The sequence below is a fragment of the Scatophagus argus genome, chromosome 21 (assembly GCF_020382885.2).
Source record: "Scatophagus argus isolate fScaArg1 chromosome 21, fScaArg1.pri, whole genome shotgun sequence".
Classification (NCBI taxonomy): Eukaryota; Metazoa; Chordata; class Actinopteri; family Scatophagidae; genus Scatophagus; species Scatophagus argus.
In genome coordinates this window covers 10942959-10961963 of record NC_058513.1, presented here as the reverse complement: position 1 = coordinate 10961963, position 19005 = coordinate 10942959, and the positions used below count along the sequence as shown (strand labels likewise).

General features: G+C 41.3%; 2 protein-coding genes across 6 annotated transcripts in view; one reads left to right on the top strand and one right to left on the bottom strand.

Annotated features, from left to right (window-relative positions):
* The window catches only part of pde6c (phosphodiesterase 6C, cGMP-specific, cone, alpha prime), a 28674-nt gene extending 9708 nt beyond the window's left edge, over positions 1–18966 (top strand). Inside the window, exons 11-32 of one of the 4 annotated variants that reach the window (XM_046376248.1) lie at positions 8741–8893; positions 9959–10048; positions 10151–10291; positions 10401–10475; positions 10608–10672; positions 11042–11108; positions 11384–11431; positions 11632–11781; positions 12145–12288; positions 12608–12673; positions 12891–13046; positions 13602–13709; positions 14149–14258; positions 14357–14444; positions 14522–14622; positions 14730–14837; positions 15016–15079; positions 15470–15544; positions 15654–15737; positions 16510–16663; positions 16774–16851; positions 18285–18966. In XM_046376248.1, the coding sequence (XP_046232204.1) occupies positions 8741–8893; positions 9959–10048; positions 10151–10291; positions 10401–10475; positions 10608–10672; positions 11042–11108; positions 11384–11431; positions 11632–11781; positions 12145–12288; positions 12608–12673; positions 12891–13046; positions 13602–13709; positions 14149–14258; positions 14357–14444; positions 14522–14622; positions 14730–14837; positions 15016–15079; positions 15470–15544; positions 15654–15737; positions 16510–16663; positions 16774–16817 (2091 nt within the window). In that variant the 3' untranslated portion in view covers positions 16818–16851; positions 18285–18966. Of the gene's footprint in view, positions 1–5530; positions 5652–6949; positions 7900–8740; positions 8894–9958; positions 10049–10150; positions 10292–10400; positions 10476–10607; positions 10673–11041; positions 11109–11383; positions 11432–11631; positions 11782–12144; positions 12289–12607; positions 12674–12890; positions 13047–13601; positions 13710–14148; positions 14259–14356; positions 14445–14521; positions 14623–14729; positions 14838–15015; positions 15080–15469; positions 15545–15653; positions 15738–16509; positions 16664–16773 lie in introns of those variants that run through there. The other 3 variants (XM_046376250.1, XM_046376249.1, XM_046376247.1) reach the window with 3 other exon arrangements.
* rbp4 (retinol binding protein 4, plasma) lies at positions 1405–4331 on the bottom strand. Of its 2 annotated transcripts, none has more exons than XM_046376254.1 (6): positions 4205–4331; positions 3824–3929; positions 3478–3614; positions 3239–3345; positions 2409–2621; positions 1405–2120 (listed from the first exon to the last, which is right to left on the bottom strand). In XM_046376254.1, exons 2-6 carry the CDS (start codon positions 3923–3925, stop codon positions 2101–2103), a joined length of 579 nt encoding a protein of 192 aa, XP_046232210.1. In that variant the 5' UTR covers positions 3926–3929; positions 4205–4331; the 3' UTR covers positions 1405–2100. The 2 variants fall into 2 exon arrangements, with proteins under 2 accessions (XP_046232210.1, XP_046232211.1); XM_046376255.1 differs by having other exon boundaries at positions 3824–3926; positions 4205–4229.
* Positions 18967–19005: the final 39 nt, after the last annotated feature.

Below are 19005 nucleotides of genomic sequence, written 5' to 3'. Positions count from 1 at the left end.
TTTATTGTTAAATGGGGATAAAAAGTTATTAAAAACACAAAATGTTCAATGTAAGTTAATACAATGTGGCATAATTAAAAGTGTGGTTTTCATGGAACTTTTGGTGAGTATCAATGTCGATGCTGAGCCAGTGTTTCTTGGCTTTGTGTTCTCTTAACTACTTTGATACTAAAAGTCATCAGTGTATTTCACTTGTCTGAATGTACAATTAATGTATTCATGTAAACAACATTTAGTCTGCTTTGATCCTGTGATGCTGAAGGATCAGATATGAAAAATATCAACAGTCAACAGCCCAACTCTCTGCTCTGCAAGGTTTTTCTTGGCATCAGAGGTGCTTTGAGCTTAATGCTAGTCCGCATGCTAAATTGCTGCTGTTAAGCAAGTATAATGTTTACCATGCTCATCATCTTAGCATGCTAACATTTGTCAGTTAGGTCTAAACACAAAGTGCACCTGATTGAATGATGAGACTTTCACATTTCATACGCAGGATGATGTCGCTACTGGAAATTTGGGAAATCAAACGATTACATCCTGAGGCAGACATGACTGTCAGTCTATTCAGACATTTCATTCAAAACTATCACCACCTCTGCTCAAACCAGAGGAAAACATCTCCAAAGTTATTAGGGTACATCATCTGGGAACTATGAATGCCTGTGTTCAAAATTCATCCAGCAGATGCTGAGATATTTCATGGGATAAGTGAAAATTTTACCTGCTGGTGGTGCTAGATCAAAGTCAGAGGAGCACAAGAGCCATCAGGTTTGATTCTCTGGGTAGTAGAAATGTCACTACAAAATAACATAACAATCCATCCAACAGTTGTCAAGACCTTTTACTAAAAGCCAAAAATGTCAACCAGTGTGTCATTTGCCAAGGTCATGTCAAAGTCAATACATCCAGTAGTTGTTGAGATAGTTCAGTGTGACACATACACATTCAGTCAGTGGATCAAAGTGCCCAACCAACAGACAGATGGACATTCCCATCCACAGAGCACAGGCCATAGCATTTCACCACAAATGTTGTGTGTGGGTTCTATAAACTATGCACACCCCTGGCAAGTCTGTCAACAACGTGTCCCTGTGAAAACTTTAATCAAAAAATAATGTACATACAATTTATAATTCATTAAAAACTTGCCACTAAAGCTCTTTCTTTATGGTGTTCAGTTGCAGTATAGGAAGCTGTTGCCAGGAGCTAATTTGGTGTCCTTATTTTATTTCCCATAGTTTATTTGTACTGTGATAAAAGACAGAAATAAAACAGTTCAGCATGCACTTGGATTTTAATGTATTTTGATTGACTGAATCCAAAGGCAAACAACATGAATTCATTATTTGCAGTCCAGGAATACAGATAAATATTTCAAGTCAATCAAAAATTGAACGAGCCAACGCCGCATGAATGTTTTATTTCAAAAACTGGATGAAGAATATACACCATACAATCACGAGACAACCAAACTAATATTCTTATATAGCACATTACTTAATATGTATGTATTACATTTATTTTTTTTAAGTCTGCTTTTGTGCTGATGATGATACAGTGTAAAGGCAAAGCCAGTGGCTTGTGAACCTGTTTATTAGTAAACATGGTGGTTATACTCCAGAGCTGCAGTGATGCTGAGGTTTCAGCTTCCCATGAAAGAGATTTTCACAAGTGATTATTTGTCACATCAGCCTCAAAAATTCCACAAGTTTTGGAGATCTGAATTTGCAGTGTTCTTACCGTAACAATTTGCACCGATTTCTATAAAGAAATGTGATATACACAACTCTAAATGTTTCTATACAAATAAAAATAAAATGAGACAGATAAAGTGTTAAAAGGCTAAGACTCCTCTTTACTAATGAGCAAATTTAATAAAGTGACATCAACAGTCTTTCGTTTTTGTTTACAGTATAGTCGTGTGAATGTTTTTAGCCATTTCTTTAATTTAATGTTAAAGAAGAATGGGCTTCTTTCTCTGTTAAGATAGCTAAAGACAGTATGGGAGAGAGGACTCTGGTGGGATTCGGTCCAAGAACAGCAGACGGACATGCAGTAATGGGGATGTGTTCAGAAAGACGTCTTCTGAGTGGCAGCAGATCAACTGCTGTCACAGAAGCCTGTGGATTGAAAGAATACAACACATTTTCCTTATCATAAAATAGCACATGAGCACGAAAACACAAACAAAAATCTTGCATTTTATATCTTAACAACAGAGCAGAAGTGCAAATGTAGCTAAAGGCTTCATTACTGATAAAGTGATTTCTGAATAATGTCCATCTGATCACGAGGACTTGCACAACTTAATCCAGTCAATCATTCACTCTGTGTTATCGAATGTCACTGATTCGCAAAAGGCACGGATCAATAAATCAGTGCCTAAACAACAAGTCAGCTCCACTCACCATTGTGAGGAACGCGTCTGTATTTGCCCAACAGGCAGACGTCCATCTTCTTCTGGTGGACGGTGCGCTGGTCCTCCGGCCTCAGACCGGTTGGATGGCGAGAGAATATGAAGGAGTAGCTGTCGAGGCAGGTGCCATCAGAGTCTAGTAGTCTGCAGGAGTAGTGGATGGCGTAGTTATCATAGTCGGTGTCGATCACCCAGTGGTCATCATCTGACAGAGAGGAGGGGGAGGAAGGGAGGAAGAGGTCAGGTCAAAGATAAACATGCTACACATTACAATTTCACAAGAAGCTAATTGCTGCTGTTCCAGTTAAAATTGATAAGATTTTACTGTCTTGGAGTCATTTCTTGTAGACACATGCAGAAGTGTCCAGAAATGTACCCCTGCACAAGCAGTTTTCATTACACCACCATCAGTAAATGGTGGAATCTGCTCAGAAAAGATGTGATTATCTCCCTTCAGCATTGATTATTTTCTGTTAAAAGTAGATTTGAGCACTCTGTCCACCATATATATAAACACAGCATCCTGACAAAAGAATCCCATGATAACAAGTCCACGGCGGATGAAACAATCTGGGTAATACTACAATTAAAACACCACATTTTGGGTCAGGGTTACAGAAAACAAAGTGCTGAGGTTGATGATTAAACTGAATCAATGGTTGGCTAAAGGTTAGTATAATATGAGTGACACCTCTGCCTGGTTGTGCAGAATTTGTCCCTGAGCCAAGAAACAAATTCAAGCCAGGAAAATAAAGTTCGGTCCTATCAGTGTTTAGTGTAGTTTAGTTTAGTTTATCAGTGTGCAAATGTTCCACAACTCACTTCCAGTCTGCAGGTAGGATGCGACTCCCCAGTACTTCATCCTGAACTTGGCAGGGTCAGGGGTTTCCTCGAAGGTTGCCAACATGTCGGCGCACATTTCCCAGTTGCTGGAGGGCAAAGAGAGAAGAGTTGGTGTAAGAGGAGCATACAGTTTTAAGCATAGAATGTGTAATAACTTGTACAAATTCACAGTTCAAGTGGAGGACACGTGAGTCCTCCCAGGAAAGACGAGAGCTCACTTGAGGATGATGACTCTGCCCCTAGCAGTGGCAGTCATTTTGCCAAGTTCGTCGATATTAAACTGGGCCACGATGTTGTCAATTAAGAACAAACCCTCTGGGTCCTTCTTTGCTACTGCGTACCATGTCCCTGCATACTGTGAGAAGGAAATCCACATGTAAGTCTACTTACAGCTCCAACATCTAAAGCACAAACCATTCCAAGTGAAAGCTGGCATTGCTAAGTTGGCATATTTTCTCCTCGTGACATAAGAGGTAGTCTAAGGGGTCTTACACAGTCCTTAAATAGAAGTGATATTGCTATCTAACCACAAAAAAATCTTGAGATAAGATATTTCCAACTCACTCTGGTCTTGTCAAAGTTCTGCATGACCTGGATGTTTGACAGCTGGCAGTCCTGTGCCCAGGACAAAGCCAGGAGGCAGAGGGCCACAGCGTATCGCAGCATTCTTCTTCAGAGGACGGAGACAAGACAGAAACAAAGACAGGAGTAAAGTGATTGTTGAAGAGAAGGTGTAGAGAGGGAGACAGAGTCCTCAAGACAAGTAAAGTGAAGAGCAATAAAATTCCACAAAACATTTCTCTATGTGCTACAAGCTATTTGCCAGAAAAAAAAATCCAAAACACATGGAGTAAATGAATCAAAGGATTCAAAGTAGAGCGTTTGAGGAAGAAAAAAACAAAACATTGGCTAAGTACAAACACATCTCCAGTATCAAGTGCATACCTGTTTAGCAAACTGTGAACTGCTCACAGAGATCCTCTGGTTTTCTGTCAAGTTGTGCCCTTATATACACTTGGCCGGTCTTGCATAATAACTTGTGGAGATGTAACCCTCCCCTGCTCCCCTCATTGCTAGCTTGCCTTCCATTGGACAAACATTTACGTAACTGTAGGCCCTATTGATTTGTGTGTTCTGCACATTTAGCCAACCCCCCTCCCCAAAATGTGCTCTCTTGTCAGAACTGTTCAGGGGCTTTTGGTCTTGTGAAAGCAAAAACACAAGAAAAGCCAAGAGGACCATCTGGAAAAAGATACACGATGCGTGTGCAGATACAAACACACATTTGTCACACTCCAATGTATATGCACACCTCCGGCACACACTGTGAGAACACATGGTAGCGAGTTCTACACTGCAGGTCACTGATTTTTACAAGAAGCTACAGCTTGAATGTTACACAGGCATGAAACTGTGCTTTCATATCATGAATCCAAATGAAATATTTTTGGACTAAACTTTCTTCTCTGTGTGGAAAAACTGGATTGGATGTCATGCATGTTTCAGCTTTTCTTCTGTCTTATTTAATACAAAAAATTACTTTTGCTGTGCATCAGCCGTCGACTTTGTCTTGCCGTAATGGGATGACTTTGTAACTCCCAGCAATGTATGTGTGAACGGAGGACTGAGTGCTCAAGTCCACTCACAACAGAAAAATCAATCGTTGTGAAAGAGTGACAATCACATATTTCATCTGAGCACAAAGTGTGGACTTTCATACGCCAGTGACGACAGAAAAATGATCACATCAGTCAGTCCTATCCCTTTCAAAGCATTGTTGTGACAGTGCAGCTGTGTATTCTTCTGAAAATAGCACTAGAGAAACCTAGAACTGATTCTTGTGAAGACCAGTCTAAAGCAAACGGTTCCCATAGGGCTGTAATCTTGTGTATACAAGAACCTCTGTCTTTCTTATTTAGATATTTATCTGTCTTTTATATTTATTCTTTTCCCCCCAAGACCAGAGTCTAATAAGTTGTGTCAGTTTTCTAACTTGTTTTATTCTGCTGTTCCAGTTAATATGTGAACATTGATGTATATCATTAACAGTAACAAGCAAGTTAAGAGAAATAACTTAACCACTCGAAACTCCTTAACTCCCCACTCCTAAGTTCTGTGTTTCATCGGACTTAAATCAACTGTGGCAGACTTTTTTTTTTTTTTTGCTGTTGTTTTGCACTGGGATCATGTAACCGCTCCTCTGAGGGCTTGTTTGAATGCGCTGCCAAACATCTGCAGCTTGCATAACCACAGCTCTGGCCAGCTGAAAACAGCGCAATCACTCATTTTCAGCAGAAATAATATTGGGCTGGAATTTGGCCAGAGGCAGTGCAACATTTCATAATCGTAAGGACTGGCCAAGAAACAACAGACCTATACATTACACTGCCAGGTTAGTCGATGCATTTAACATACTGGGGCAGTACAGAAGTTCAAAACTGGAATCAGTTTTTTATTTTGATGGGGTGTGAAACCTGTAACTATATGGGCAAAAGTGCTCTTGGTTAGCTTCCATCTGAGCTGTTGGGCTTTAAAGAAAAAGATTTGTGTGTTTTGTCCACTCATTTAAATATAATGCAATTTAATCAGACACTGATTGCCACTACGTCCAGCCAATGTACTAAAGAGCTGAACTGCAGATAACAGACTTCTGCAGTCAGGTCACCTAATGACAGCATTATTTTAAAATAGCATCTGACTTCACCGAATTGTGGGAAGTGTAAAGAAATGCAATGTGCCATCATCCTGTTATTGCAACTTATGGACACTGTTTAGGTTAAAAGTTAAAAGTCTCAAGTTAATCCCCCAAAACACACAAAATCAGATCTTTTAACAAAAAGAAAAAAAAAATCTTCTTTGTTAAAAAGACACACCTAATTCCATTCAGTTAGAACAGAAAATACTAGAATGGGCTACCAGAAAGGTTTCATTATTCACCATGTTCATTGTTTCATTTGGGTATCATGACTGTCTTTCCTCTTTCACACAGTAACACCCATTCAGTGTGTTGCACTGTGAAATTGTTGGCTTGTTCTAATTTATTTCCACAACATCTCACATCCACACACCCACACACTTTTTTTGTAGTTCTCCCTTGATAAGCTTGCCTTAATCCCCATGGTAAAAAATAGCGGGGATCTCATTGTGTTACCAGCCTGCCAGCAGCAAACCAGACAGTGCACTTAGTTAATAATAGCCAGCCATCTTTGTTTAGGGCCTTGTTCTCGGACGACCAAGTCTTACTAATTGGCCAATTTCCAGTTCTGGGACTGATACCTCCATGATGATTTATTTAGAGCACACATTTAGAGCCCAACACATTTAGACCATTAGATTGACTACGGTTAGGGCTCTAAACACGATCACTGCCAATGGCTGACACTATTTAGGTACTTCCTCCGCTCTATCAACAACAAGGATAGGAGAGTGATGAGCAGGGTTGGCTCACTAGGTAATTTGAGACAAGAAGAGCTGATATGAGGCCCCCTGCAAATTTAATTAAAACGTGAAAGGGAGGACAAATGAAATGTTAGATTGGAGCAATAGGCTTCTGCTGTGTGTCTTACATGAGTAACTTTAGTCAGTAAATGTGAAGGTGCTCTTTAGCAACCTAACAGTGAGCATTTGGACAAAGTGTACCCCAAGGTGTCACAGTGTGGCTAGTTTCATGAGGGCACTTGGGAAAACCACCTGAGGGAGGCAGGACAGATTTTGTCTCTTTGGTCGTCCTGTCATTTTCCCATCCTTTCCTCGTGCAGCCGCGTGTCCCACCTGGCATTTGACCTGACAACAGCCTCACTCTCTCCGGCCTTCTCCCTATAGGATGGGGAGGATTGCCCGATATAAAATGATCAGCGTTGGGATTTGCGGGTTAAGGACGCTTAGAGCAGGGCTTTTAATGTCATGACGTCACATTAATTAGCGGCCACTTTGATCCTTTCAGCCTCTAAGCCGCAGTCTGTCCTATTCTGTCCGTCGGCCGACACGGGATGTGTTAGAGACTCCCTCGGGGACCGTGGAGGGGAATGCGCGCCCGCACAAACGGATACTACTGATCCACCACCCGACCCTGTAGGCCACCGCACAGCTCCCCCTCTCCATTTCTCTGCATCCTTCCAGGTGATGCTTTTGTGAAAAACCAGAGTGGGGATACAAATTTACTCGAGTTCAAAATGGCAGACAAGGATAGCGTGGAGAAATACCTGGAGAACAACCCGCAGTTCGCCAAAGAATACTTCGATAAGAAGTTGCGCGCCGAAGCCCTGTCCGCCGCCTTCAGCGCACCTGTCGACATCAAAGACACCGCTTCCTTCAAGGATGTTAACTCTGTTCAAGAGGCCGCCATCATCTTCGAGCTGGTCCAGGAGCTGCAGAAATCGGGGAACATGGAGCAGTCACTCCACAAAGTGTTGCAGAGGGTTGCCCTGATCTTACAGGCCGACAGGCTCAGTTATTACGTGTGCCGGGGCAGAAACGGAATACCTGAGCTCGCCACTTGCCTCTTTGACGTGACACCAACATCCAAATACGAGGCAAACTTAGTCCACCCGCAGGTTGAAATTGTGTTCCCTCTCGACATGGGAATTGTCGGTTTCACCGCACAGTCCAAAAAGCCACAAAATGTACCCGACGTCTCTGCGGTGAGCAGTACCCGCACTCTGTAGTGCTAGAAGGTTCAGTGTGCGTGACTCTGAAACTGTCAGGAAAATATATATATATATGTATATATATATATATACATATATGTATATATGTGTGTGTGTGTGTGTGTGTATATGGAGTTTTTATCTTGTTTCTGCAAATGTATTTCATTTGCAAACAAGGAAAAATCTCCATCTAATCTTTTTTTTTCCCAGCAAATGATCTTCCAGCTGACCTTAAAGGCAGCACAAACCCTTGTGAAGTAGGCAAACGTTTGTAAATGTGCACAGCATCAGACTGATAAATGATCAGTCCATCTATAGCCTACACGATGAGGTTCCTGCTGTTGTTGCAGTTTGGAAATAAATTTTCAAACTGCAAATAGCTTTAAAAATTGCAATATATTAGAGATGCTGAATCGGTAATAAAACATAGAGAAATGGTTTCATTTTTCATTGTATAACTTGATATATCGTGTTCATGCCCACCAGATCTGTTAGACATTAATGAGATGCTGACCCATCTTGTGAATGCAGCAAGTGTGGGCAATAATAGAATATTGATTACAGAATAAATAACAAAATGTAGATCATTTATTTAATAAGACCAGACATTGTGCTGCCCACTGTTTAAATAAAAGAAAAAGAAGCAAATGTTAAAATTGTGAATATGAATCACTCAATCTGGCAGTTCATGAGAACAACACTGAGTTCACAGGCTGAAATGAAGAGAGTAAATGTGAATGTGTTGTATGCTAGCAGTGAATGTTGTTTTAGAACCTCTTTTGGATCAAATCTGATATGAAATTCTCTCTCTCTCTCTCTGTGTGTGTCAATACAGAATAAAAAGTTCTGTGACTTTGTGGACAAACAGACTGGATACAAGACTAAGGGCGTTCTCACGTTCCCTGTGCTGGCTGAAAAAGAGTGCCTTGGAGTCGTCATGGCACTGAACAAAATAGGAGCCGATACCTTCTCTGCAGAGGATGAGGCAGTAAGAATACACGCTTAAACATGTACATTTCAGTGGTAGCTGCAGTGATTTACCCAGTGAGCTGGAACAGGGTTGTGTTTTGGACCCTGTGACGCATGGTTGACGCTGACCGCCTCAAAAATCGAACTTGAATTTTAAAATTACGAAGTCCTCCTTGTCTTAAGGAGCTGAAATGCACCATATTTTGCAGGAGCTCTCTGTTCATCATGCCCATAGATTCTTGTCTGTTACTTAAAAAAAAAAAAAAAAGCCTGTGCACTGCCGTTTGAAATTTGCAACTAAATAAAGATTATTGCTGTAATTGCATCTCATCAGTAGGGTGCAAAACACTCCCATTATGTCAGCGGGAGCCAATCAGACCTGACCGACTTGCTTTTGAGAGTCTGAATAGAAAAAAGGGCTTCATGATTTGAGCTGGGAATATGTTATCTCGGTCGTATCAGAGAACATTCACTGCTGTTCTGCTATAAACTCGCACTGAGGCGCATTTCCAAAAAGAAAAGGTTGAACTGGGTCAGGTGGAAATGATGTTTTACAGACTATTGAGGTAGATTCTCGGTTATATTAAAACTGGAAAAGTGAGAATGAAGAGATTTAAGGAGAAAGTTCGTGAAAATGACACCCAGGCCAAAGGCTTTAGCTGCTAATCATGGCTGCTATCCGTGTGTTCGTCATGTCAGGTACATCGACAGACACACAGTAGTAGATTATGTACATCTTTTTCTCTTTACATATTATCACTGTTGGGTCAAAATCTTGCATCTCCAAAATATAAGCTTAAATATTTTAGTGAAACACATGTTTTATCAGTCATTAAATGCTTTGGTAATTCTAAATGCGATGGATTTTTAAAAATTTTAAAATTAGCCAAATGTAGATTAAAAGACCTTATGAAGTTCTTGTTCTAGTTTCATTTATATTTACTGATCTGCCGAATCCACAGTGAGAAATCTTCAGAGGATACACACTCCGTACACCAGCCTTTTATTCTTAAAAAAAAAAAAAAAAAAAGGCTACATCTGCTGTTGTGTATTAATGAAACCTCTAATCTGATTTGGTCCTTAGCTCTTCCACAAGTACATGAACTTTGCCCAAGCAATCATCCTGCAGCATTACACAGCGTACATGTGGAATGTGGAGTCCCGAAGGAGTCAGGTAAAACCTCCCGAGTGTCACCTGTTGGTATTTCTAATGCGCTGCACAGAGCTCATGCTACATTCAGGTGCCCACATTCATTGCTGTTCTTCGTCCTCACAGGTGCTGCTCTGGTCGGCCAGTAAAGTGTTTGAGGAGTTGACAGACATTGAGAGACAGTTCCACAAAGCGCTCTACACTGTAAGGACCTATCTACAATGTGAACGATACTCTGTGGGTCTGCTGGACATGACTAAAGAAAAGGTTGGTTTTGCAGAATATATTCGATACAGACGTGATTAAATATATAGCGTTTGTGACTGCAGGGATAAATAACTTAAAACTATTATTGTCTATGTTTCCTCCCCCGCAGGAATTTTATGATGAATGGCCGGTGAAACTGGGAGACGTGGAACCCTATAAAGGACCAAAAACGCCAGACGGCAGGGTAACAAACTTATTTTTCTCCTCATTTATTCTGTTTCATTGTACCTTAAATCCCGCTCTCTCCATCTTTTCTATTGTCTAACGCAGTCTGAGGATGATCAAAATTTCTAACGGCCTTCTGCTTTTTATCCAGGAAATTATCTTTTACAAGATCATTGACTACCTCCTGGAAGGCAAAGAAGAAATCAAAGTCATACCGTGAGCAGCAATCACTACAAACCCACTCAGACAGTACATTTCAAATATACAGCATAAAAACACAGATCACAATCAGTTGCTTGGGTGTATTTTTGATATTCTTAAATGTCTTATTTAAATATGCATGTCCTAAACAATACTTTTGAAAGCATCTGATCTCAAACAGACAAAATTTAAAGCTAAGTAAATGGAGACATCCTGTACATTTTCAAACACGTGAAGCTTCCTGCTTATCCACAGACAATTCTGTGTTTTTCCTCATGCGTTTATGCGTGGGCGTGTGTTCTGTAGAGGCGACACCACGCATGAATTGTTTCACTTGCTTTGATCACTCCAGCTCACACCTCTGCATGTTTCTCTGTTTGTCAGAGGTCCACCTGCAGATCACTGGGCTCTAGTCAGCGGACTACCGACCTACGTCGCAGAGAATGGCTTTGTAAGTCTCTCACAGCTGCTGCAGGACAAGTCGTTATCAGAACGACTACAGTTCTGTAAATCGAGTGGGAACTGGCTTGTGGAGTAGGCACGGAGACATATCAGCATCTAATGCAGTAGCCTTCGCAAGAGTGTAGTGGAACGAAGAACACAGGGACACATTCAGTGCAATATGATGACACAAATGAATCGCATTTATTTCTGTGTTGGAAAATTAGATAATGGTGTGTAGGTTGGGATGCCAGACTTGAATGTTTTTAATGTGGCTGCCTGCAGATTTGCAACATGATGAACGTGGTCGCAGATGATTTCTTCACCTTCCAGGTAAGGAGACATTTGCTCTCTGTCCACTTCCACAGGAAATGTATATGTTGCTCTTTGTATTGACTGTAAAGCTCATTTCACATATCACACAAGAGAATACACACGAGGATCGTTTTTGATTAAGGTCCTTCTGTTTTGATGCTCGTATTCAGGAGCAATGGAGTTTAAAACTGATCGCATGGTTTGAATTTGTCTTTCAGAAAGAGGCTGCGGACGAGACAGGTTTTATCATCAAGAACGTCTTGTCGCTGCCCATTGTCAACAAGAAGGAAGAAATTGTGGGCGTCGCCACTTTCTTCAACAGGAAAGACGGCAAACCTTTTGATGAGCACGACGAGCAGATCACTGAGGTCTGCAGCCTGCTATCCTTTCATCTCCTGTTGTTGTCTGTCTGTTTGTAGACGCACTCTGCACCACAAGTCTTCCCCATTAAGGAAACGGGTTTTTTTTTCCCCTGATTTTGGAGCTTGTTGCAGTGTAAATTGGCATGTTAATGAAAAGAAGATCCTAAAACAGCAGTAACTTCGTGATGCTTTGAGATATTAAGTTTCCCGTGGCGTCACCAAGTGTGTTAAGTGACTAAAAGTATCAATAAATATTTTCCATTCAGTACTTTCATTAGCTTAATTAAAAATAATTAGAAATACATCAGGGTGATCCAGCTCAGTTGCTTCTCTTTAGGATGTGTTTCTCCCTCTGGCTCTTTGTACCAGGCCCTGACACAGTTCTTGGGTTGGTCGGTGCTGAACTGCGACACTTACGACAAGCTGAACCGCATGGAGTACAGGAAAGAAATCGCTCAGGAGATGCTCATGTACCAGACCAGATGCACTAAAGACGAGCTGCAGTCCATTCTGGTCAGTATGAGCCTGACTTCCCTTCGCATTTTCTCTCCCCTTTGATCTCACTGAGCGTTTGATCAAGAGCCGACTTGCACGAGAATTAAAAGTAGTCAAAGGTTAATGCACCGCGAATGGCTTTTGGAGTAGCAGTCCTCTAGTAGTAGCTATTAAAGGACTAATGGGAGGTCTGTGGGATCACTTATCCGTTTGCCAACTAACGTTTGAGATGATGACACAACAGTTTACAAGGTCACAGTTTGGAGCGCTTGTGTGAAGTCCTTATGGCTTGAATGTAAATGCTGTTATAAATTATTGTTCTCTACTTTCTAATCAGAACACCATAGAGAAATTCGACGCAGAGGCTGAAGATTGCGACCAGAAAGAAATGTACAAACTATTGGTAGGTTTCGTTTAAGTCTTTAGGAGAGAAATCAGTGAAACAATTGATACATAATATAATGACGTTACTTACTTTTCAGAGCACAGATGAACCATGTAAATGTGTGAATAAGATAACTTTTATTACTGTGTTAAATGTCTTGTAGTCATCTGCACTTCTTGAGTATTGAATGATTCACGGATGTCTTCTGTGTGAATTGCGTCGCTCTTTTGTTCAGAAAGCAACATGTCCGCCAGCTGACAATGTCAATGGAGAGAATCTGTACCTGTTCTCCTTCAGCGACTTTCCAGTCTCGGAATTTGACCTCATCAAAGCCGGCATTCGCATGTTCTTTGAGCTCGGAGTTGTTGAGAAGTTTAAAGTTCCCGCCGAGGTGAGTCATCTGAATGTAAAAGGATGCTCTGAGAGATGCTGGTGATGCAAACGGTACCTGGAGAATACCCCAATTAGTTTCTGCAGATGCTGTCGTCCAGCTCGGATGTAATTATGTGCGCAGGGCTCAATATTTTCTTTTGTTCCTCCCAAAAATTCAGGATGTTATGTGTATTAATTTTAAATTAAAATGGGAGGAATTTGCTAGAATAAAGAACTTTTAAATGAGAATGTATAAGCCACATAAATTGTGGATACTTTAAAATATGTGAAGAACAGAATCGATGAGTCTTGGGAGTGAATATTGATAGTATCATTGGCCAATTTTTGGGGTGACAGGCAATGTGCCTCTACGTTTCTGGGAAGAGAGCCCGAGATGTGATTGTTAATTATGCCCTTGAAGTACATCAAGTTGCAGCTCCAAATCAGAGATACTTGGTGGTGTAGCAGCAAAGGGACAAAAAAACAACATCACAATGAGTCGTGGCCATGACTCACCTGAAAGCACTTTTCTCCTTTTCCTCTTCTGCTCTTTTCCCCGATCCCTCCATCCCAGACGCTGACCAGATGGATGTACACAGTGAGGAAGGGTTACCGTGCCATCACCTACCACAACTGGAGGCACGGCTTCAACGTGGGCCACACCATGTTCTGCCTGCTGCAGGTAACCCCCACGCAGCATCTGCTGCCCCAAGAGCAAACCACAGCGCCGCTGCTTGCAAGATTCTGCGTTGTCGTCTTGCATCTTTTTCATCTCCACTTCATAACTTTAACTTAACGACGGTCTGGTGTGACAGACTGCTATGCACCTGTCAGAGGAAGGGACGCAGGACCACTAGGGGTATTTGGTCTTCTGTGTGCAGGCGGGTCATGTGTGTCAAAGAGCAGGTGTACAGGCTCATTTCTTATTTCTTCATAAAGCTAGTTGAGAATTGCACCAATACAAGTAAATACAGTCCATATTGGGTATTTGTTATGATTGTCATTTTCTGATTTAAATGGTGTAGAAATGGGCTAAAAATAAGAATAATTTTTATTTCACAGTCTTATATTCACAGTCTGTACCACACACCCAAATGATGATTTGTCTCTTCCACCTACAGACAGGGAGACTGAGGAAGTACTACTCTGATCTAGATGCCTTTGCCATGGTGGCTGCTGCTTTCTGCCACGATATCGACCACAGAGGGACCAACAACCTCTACCAGACAAAGTAAGTCAAGATATTTTAATGTGTGTGCAGAGTGTCTTGCATCTGTGTAACTCGTGCCGTCAATTTGTTTTCAAACCTTCGCCTCTTTTTTTATGTAGGAGTGCACATCCTCTGGCTAAACTTCACGGCTCCTCCATCATGGAGAGGCACCATTTGGAGTACAGCAAAACGCTCATGGCTGAGGAGGTAGGGAACGATATGTTATTGAAGTCTATAATAAATTAAAGAAACAGATTTTGATCACTCTTTGTTGTCTCTCGCAGACCTTGAACATCTTCTGCAACCTCCAGAAGCGCCAGTTTGAGCATGTCCAGCACTTGTTTGACGTCTGCATCATCGCCACTGATCTGGCTCTGTACTTCAAGTAAGTTCTCTGAAATACTGAACTCGGAGTGTTTCATGGAATCAATTGGCATGTATTTGTTCAGTTGTTACAAATGTCTGCCATCTCATCTGTTTCTCCTCACGCAGAAAGAGAACCATGTTCCAAAACATTGTGAATGCCACAGAGCCAATGGCAGAGGAAAAGGAGGCCATTGCCTATGTTTCCAACAACCCCACTAGGAAGGAAATTGTCATGTATGTAACTGATTCAAGGAGAAAATTAAACAGCTGTTGAGGAAACTTTGTCTGGTTTAATTTTAAAAATGATATATTAGTGAGAAAGATTTTTTTCAACAGGAGCAGACCCTTGCAAATCAGAATCAATAGCAGGGTGGAATTTTCTCTCCCTTGACCGTCTGTCTTTCACCCCCAGGGCCATGATGATGACAGGCTGCGACTTGTCAGCTATCACCAAACCCTGGGAGGTACAGAGCAAGGTGGGTGGCCTTCACAGCGTTCACATGAATCTTATAAATAATCATGTTTGTTCTGCTAAAACCAACTGATTGAGTTTTCACACGCCGCATTATTCTGTTCCTCCCACCCTCAGTGTTTGATCAGGTTATTCATCTTCTAGCTCAATAAATTGAGATTATGAATTATTTTCCTTCCTAAAAGAAGAGAAAAGTATAAAGCCTTGATGACAAAAACAAATTGGGTTCAATAGGCCACTTGTGTTATAATACATTATAATAATGTCTCATATTTATAGTTGGCAGATAAGATGTCCATCCAAGGTTGGAAAGGGACTGAATATATTGCCTCTCTGTATTTGTCTCTTTTCTCCCTGGATCAATTTGTTCCTCTTTTTGTTTCTTCATCTTCAGGTGGCTCTGATGGTTGCTGCTGAATTCTGGGAACAAGGAGATTTGGAGAGAAACGTTTTGGACCAACAGCCAATTGTAAGGGACATATGTTTCTTGTCTTCTCTTCTCTTTATTTGATATGATTTATTTGAGGTTTCTCGGAACTTTTTTTCATCTGAATCTCTCTCTCCTCTGCCCCTCTCAGCCCATGATGGACAGAAACTGTGCCGAACAGCTACCCAAGATGCAGTGTGGTTTCATCGACTTTGTGTGCTCCTTTGTGTACAAGGTAATGAGCAGCGTCAGCGCCACACAGCTCCACCATTTTTCTGAAGCACAAGTATGATTATCATAAACAGTGAAGGCCCAAAAGGGGGTGGGGGGAGAACTGTGATCCTTGTTGCGGCATTTTGTTTGTAACTGTTGGAATTTAAACACACCCACAGTCCAAGAGGGGTGTAATGATTTCATTCAGCTTCTATCTGATTTTGATTTTCAGCGAAGTGAAGCAAAGCACCATCAAAAACTTTGTCCATGAGTTGTTTTGATTCAGTTTAATCGACTTTGATGCTTTCAAAGAATCTCAGCAATGCAAGCTGGAAGAAAAAAAAAAAGTGACCAAACTGAGTCAGTAATCTGTTATTCTCACTCCATATACTATGGAGTGAGAATAACATGCATTTTTTGTGCAATTAATACTCCTTTGACTGAGTCAGAAAGGTATAACTTAGTGCAGAATAATTCACAATATGGGTCCTACAGACCAGAGAATGAGCATTGTGTTCTCATACAGTCTCAGTATGAGCTTCACAGATCCTGGATAACAGGATGTGTAGAGATGAACCTGGTGAACCCAACTGGTCTCAGGAGGAATGTCAGTCAGCTGTTTGTCAGGATGGTATTTGAACATGAAAACACACACATCTATAATTGTGGACATGTGTTGGTCGTCCCTGTGGCCTTCTGGTCTAAGAGGCACTTCATGCTTCTCTCTGCAGCATGTCTCACTCAATGATGAATGACACATACTTATGTCCAGTGTGTTTTCAATCATTCATCAGGAGTTCTCCAGGTTCCACAAAGAGATCCAGCCCATGTTTGATGGTCTGAACAACAACAGAGCACACTGGAACGAGCTGGCCGAGGTATACAATGCAAAGATGAAGGCCATTGAGGATGAGAAGAAGAAACTGGAAGAAGAGGAAGCCAAGAAAAGTAAATATAAAATAGATACTGGTCCAATTGGTGGCCTGATGCAAGTTGTTCAGTGTTGAGAATCACTGCATCTCAATTCATTTTTTCTTTATCTCTGTGTGTTTATCTAGCTGGAGGAGATGGAGGGAAGTCAAAAACCTGCAGCATCTGCTAAATTCCTCTGGTGCTTCTGGATCTGGATTGAAGAGGTCTGGTTATTACTAACCTAGGCTACGCTAGCCTAGCCTTCTGCTCTCACAGCTAGTCTAGTTGGAGCTCGACCAGGATAGCTTGGTCTGGATTGATCTACATCAGCGTAGTTCTCTCTCTGGTTAGGTGCTGTCCGCTCTGGTGCAGTCCAGCCCTGTTGGATCTGGCCTGGTTGAGTCTAGCCTAACTTTAGTCTAGTGTAGTGAGGATCTGGTCTACGGTCCAGCCTAACTATCCTCCAAGGAGGGAAGAGTCAGAAACATCATCGAGAAGTAATGCTGGGACTCTGACTGCAAGAGAAGCCGTGTGACTCAGAAGACATGATGTGTTTGAAACTTCTTCTGCCATGAACATTTGAAAACCAACATACACATGGACAACAGACAGAGTATTTCCCCTTGGCATAGCAATAGTTTAAACTTTTCTGACATGTATGGTTTGAAACCAAATGTACCAAGTCAAGCAGTGAAGTACAAATACATACAGGATCTGTTAATGTCGCTTAGGAAACCTTGAAGCTCAGATGGTACAGCGAGTGATGACGCTCAGTCAAACAAAGTCTGATGTTCTTTTACCTCAAAGGGCATGGATGAGTTGTGTGAGGGTATATTTATTTTAATATGCAATCTATCTATATACGTATATATTTTTTTGAATCTTTGAGAATTTTGTACCTGGGACTGTCATGGATTAGAGTTTGAGATGAGCTTTAAGAGCGGGAGTCGTTAATCTAGAAAATATGAAAACGTCGTCAGCTTTGAAAAACGCCACTCAGCTGTTTTCGGAATTGCAAGCAAACTGGAAAAAAAAACAACTAAAGGTAATAACTATTTACACCAATGTTTAGAGCAAAATTGCAATTCCGTATCAATTCAAAAGATCTTAATTTAAACATGCATGATTTCGCATGTATATAGTTAAAATAGAAATGTAAAAAAATGTAAAATGTAAATTGTGTAAACTTAAGAATATCTGAAGCATAGAACTGATCTGACGGATGTACAGTGAAAGCAACCTTTGTTTCTTCTAAGGAGGCGAGGGTCGGAGTCAGTCAAACAGGGCGCAGTAGATCTACCTCTCCTGTAAGAAGATTTGATAGGATTTGATTTGATTGCCAGCCAGCATTTGAGATCCACACAGCTTTGGACTTTAAATACCCCTTCTTACAGAAGAGGTAACGCGAGCTACCAAAGCCATGTGTGTGCAGGCGACTTGTATTTAAAATGTGGCAGATGCAGCTAGAGCATTACTGATTGCGTGGTGGGTGCAGGCTTCGTTCTTTTGTGATTCATCACAGTGTGATGAATCTTGCAACAGCTGACTGTTTGATGTCAACTCAGTGCGAGTCTCCTCTAAGTGTAAATCTAAATTGAACTTGATCTGGTCAGGCATTTGAGCTGACAACACACCATCCCTTTCCCACCCTTCCCAGTGAACTACCAGAAACACTTTTAGCAGTGTCCCTCGTGGGTGCAAAGGCAGGCTCTCAACTTCCTGTTACACAACAGCATCTCCTCTAATCAACAGGGCATCAATCAAAGGCACTTAATCCCATCAGAGTGGCTTTGGGACTACCTGGAAACTCCTTTTCTGCTGCTTGAGGTAAAGCGAGGAGTTGTTGTGATTACTGGAGCCAAAACTGTCCAAAACCAACATTTACTGAATCAACCCCAGACAGATGTATTTCAGTTATTTAATCATGAATTTCACTCCATTGTGCTACAGATATTTTACATGGATGGTTACACCATCAGTTCTGTCTCCAGTGATTAAAAAAAGAGCGCCCCACTGCATTCCCTTCAAGTATCCTCTATGAAATATCAATGCACTGTACACTTTCTCCGTATCCCATCAGCTGTCATTCTGACATTAGAAATTTGACATATGAAATGACTTCTACTGTATGTATGTGTCATGAGATGTAATATGTGTAAGTAAATAAAGGAATTTATGAAGGTGTAAGAAGAGAGAGAATCACTTTTTGTCAGTTAGTAAAGCACCTCTTATTCACGCTTGGCTCATGCACATGAAGGTTAGACAGAGACATAGAATAAACTCTTAAAATGAAACCTCGGGCTTAGTTGTGACGGCTCTCGTTCTTAGTCATATATCGTGCAGGGATCTTAGCGGCTCCAAAGCTGGATGAGCCTCTG

Excerpts from the sequence above, each read along its gene's own strand:
- rbp4 (XM_046376254.1), bottom strand. The coding sequence starts at position 3,925 with ATGCTGCGATACGCTGTGGCCCTCTGCCTCCTGGCTTTGTCCTGGGCA. Across the intron at positions 3,615-3,823 it reads AGAACTTTGACAAGACCAGA|TATGCAGGGACATGGTACGC; the intron begins GTGAGTTGGAAA and ends TCCTTCTCACAG. Across the intron at positions 2,121-2,408 it reads CAGACGCGTTCCTCACAATG|GCTTCTGTGACAGCAGTTGA; the intron begins GTGAGTGGAGCT and ends TTCAATCCACAG.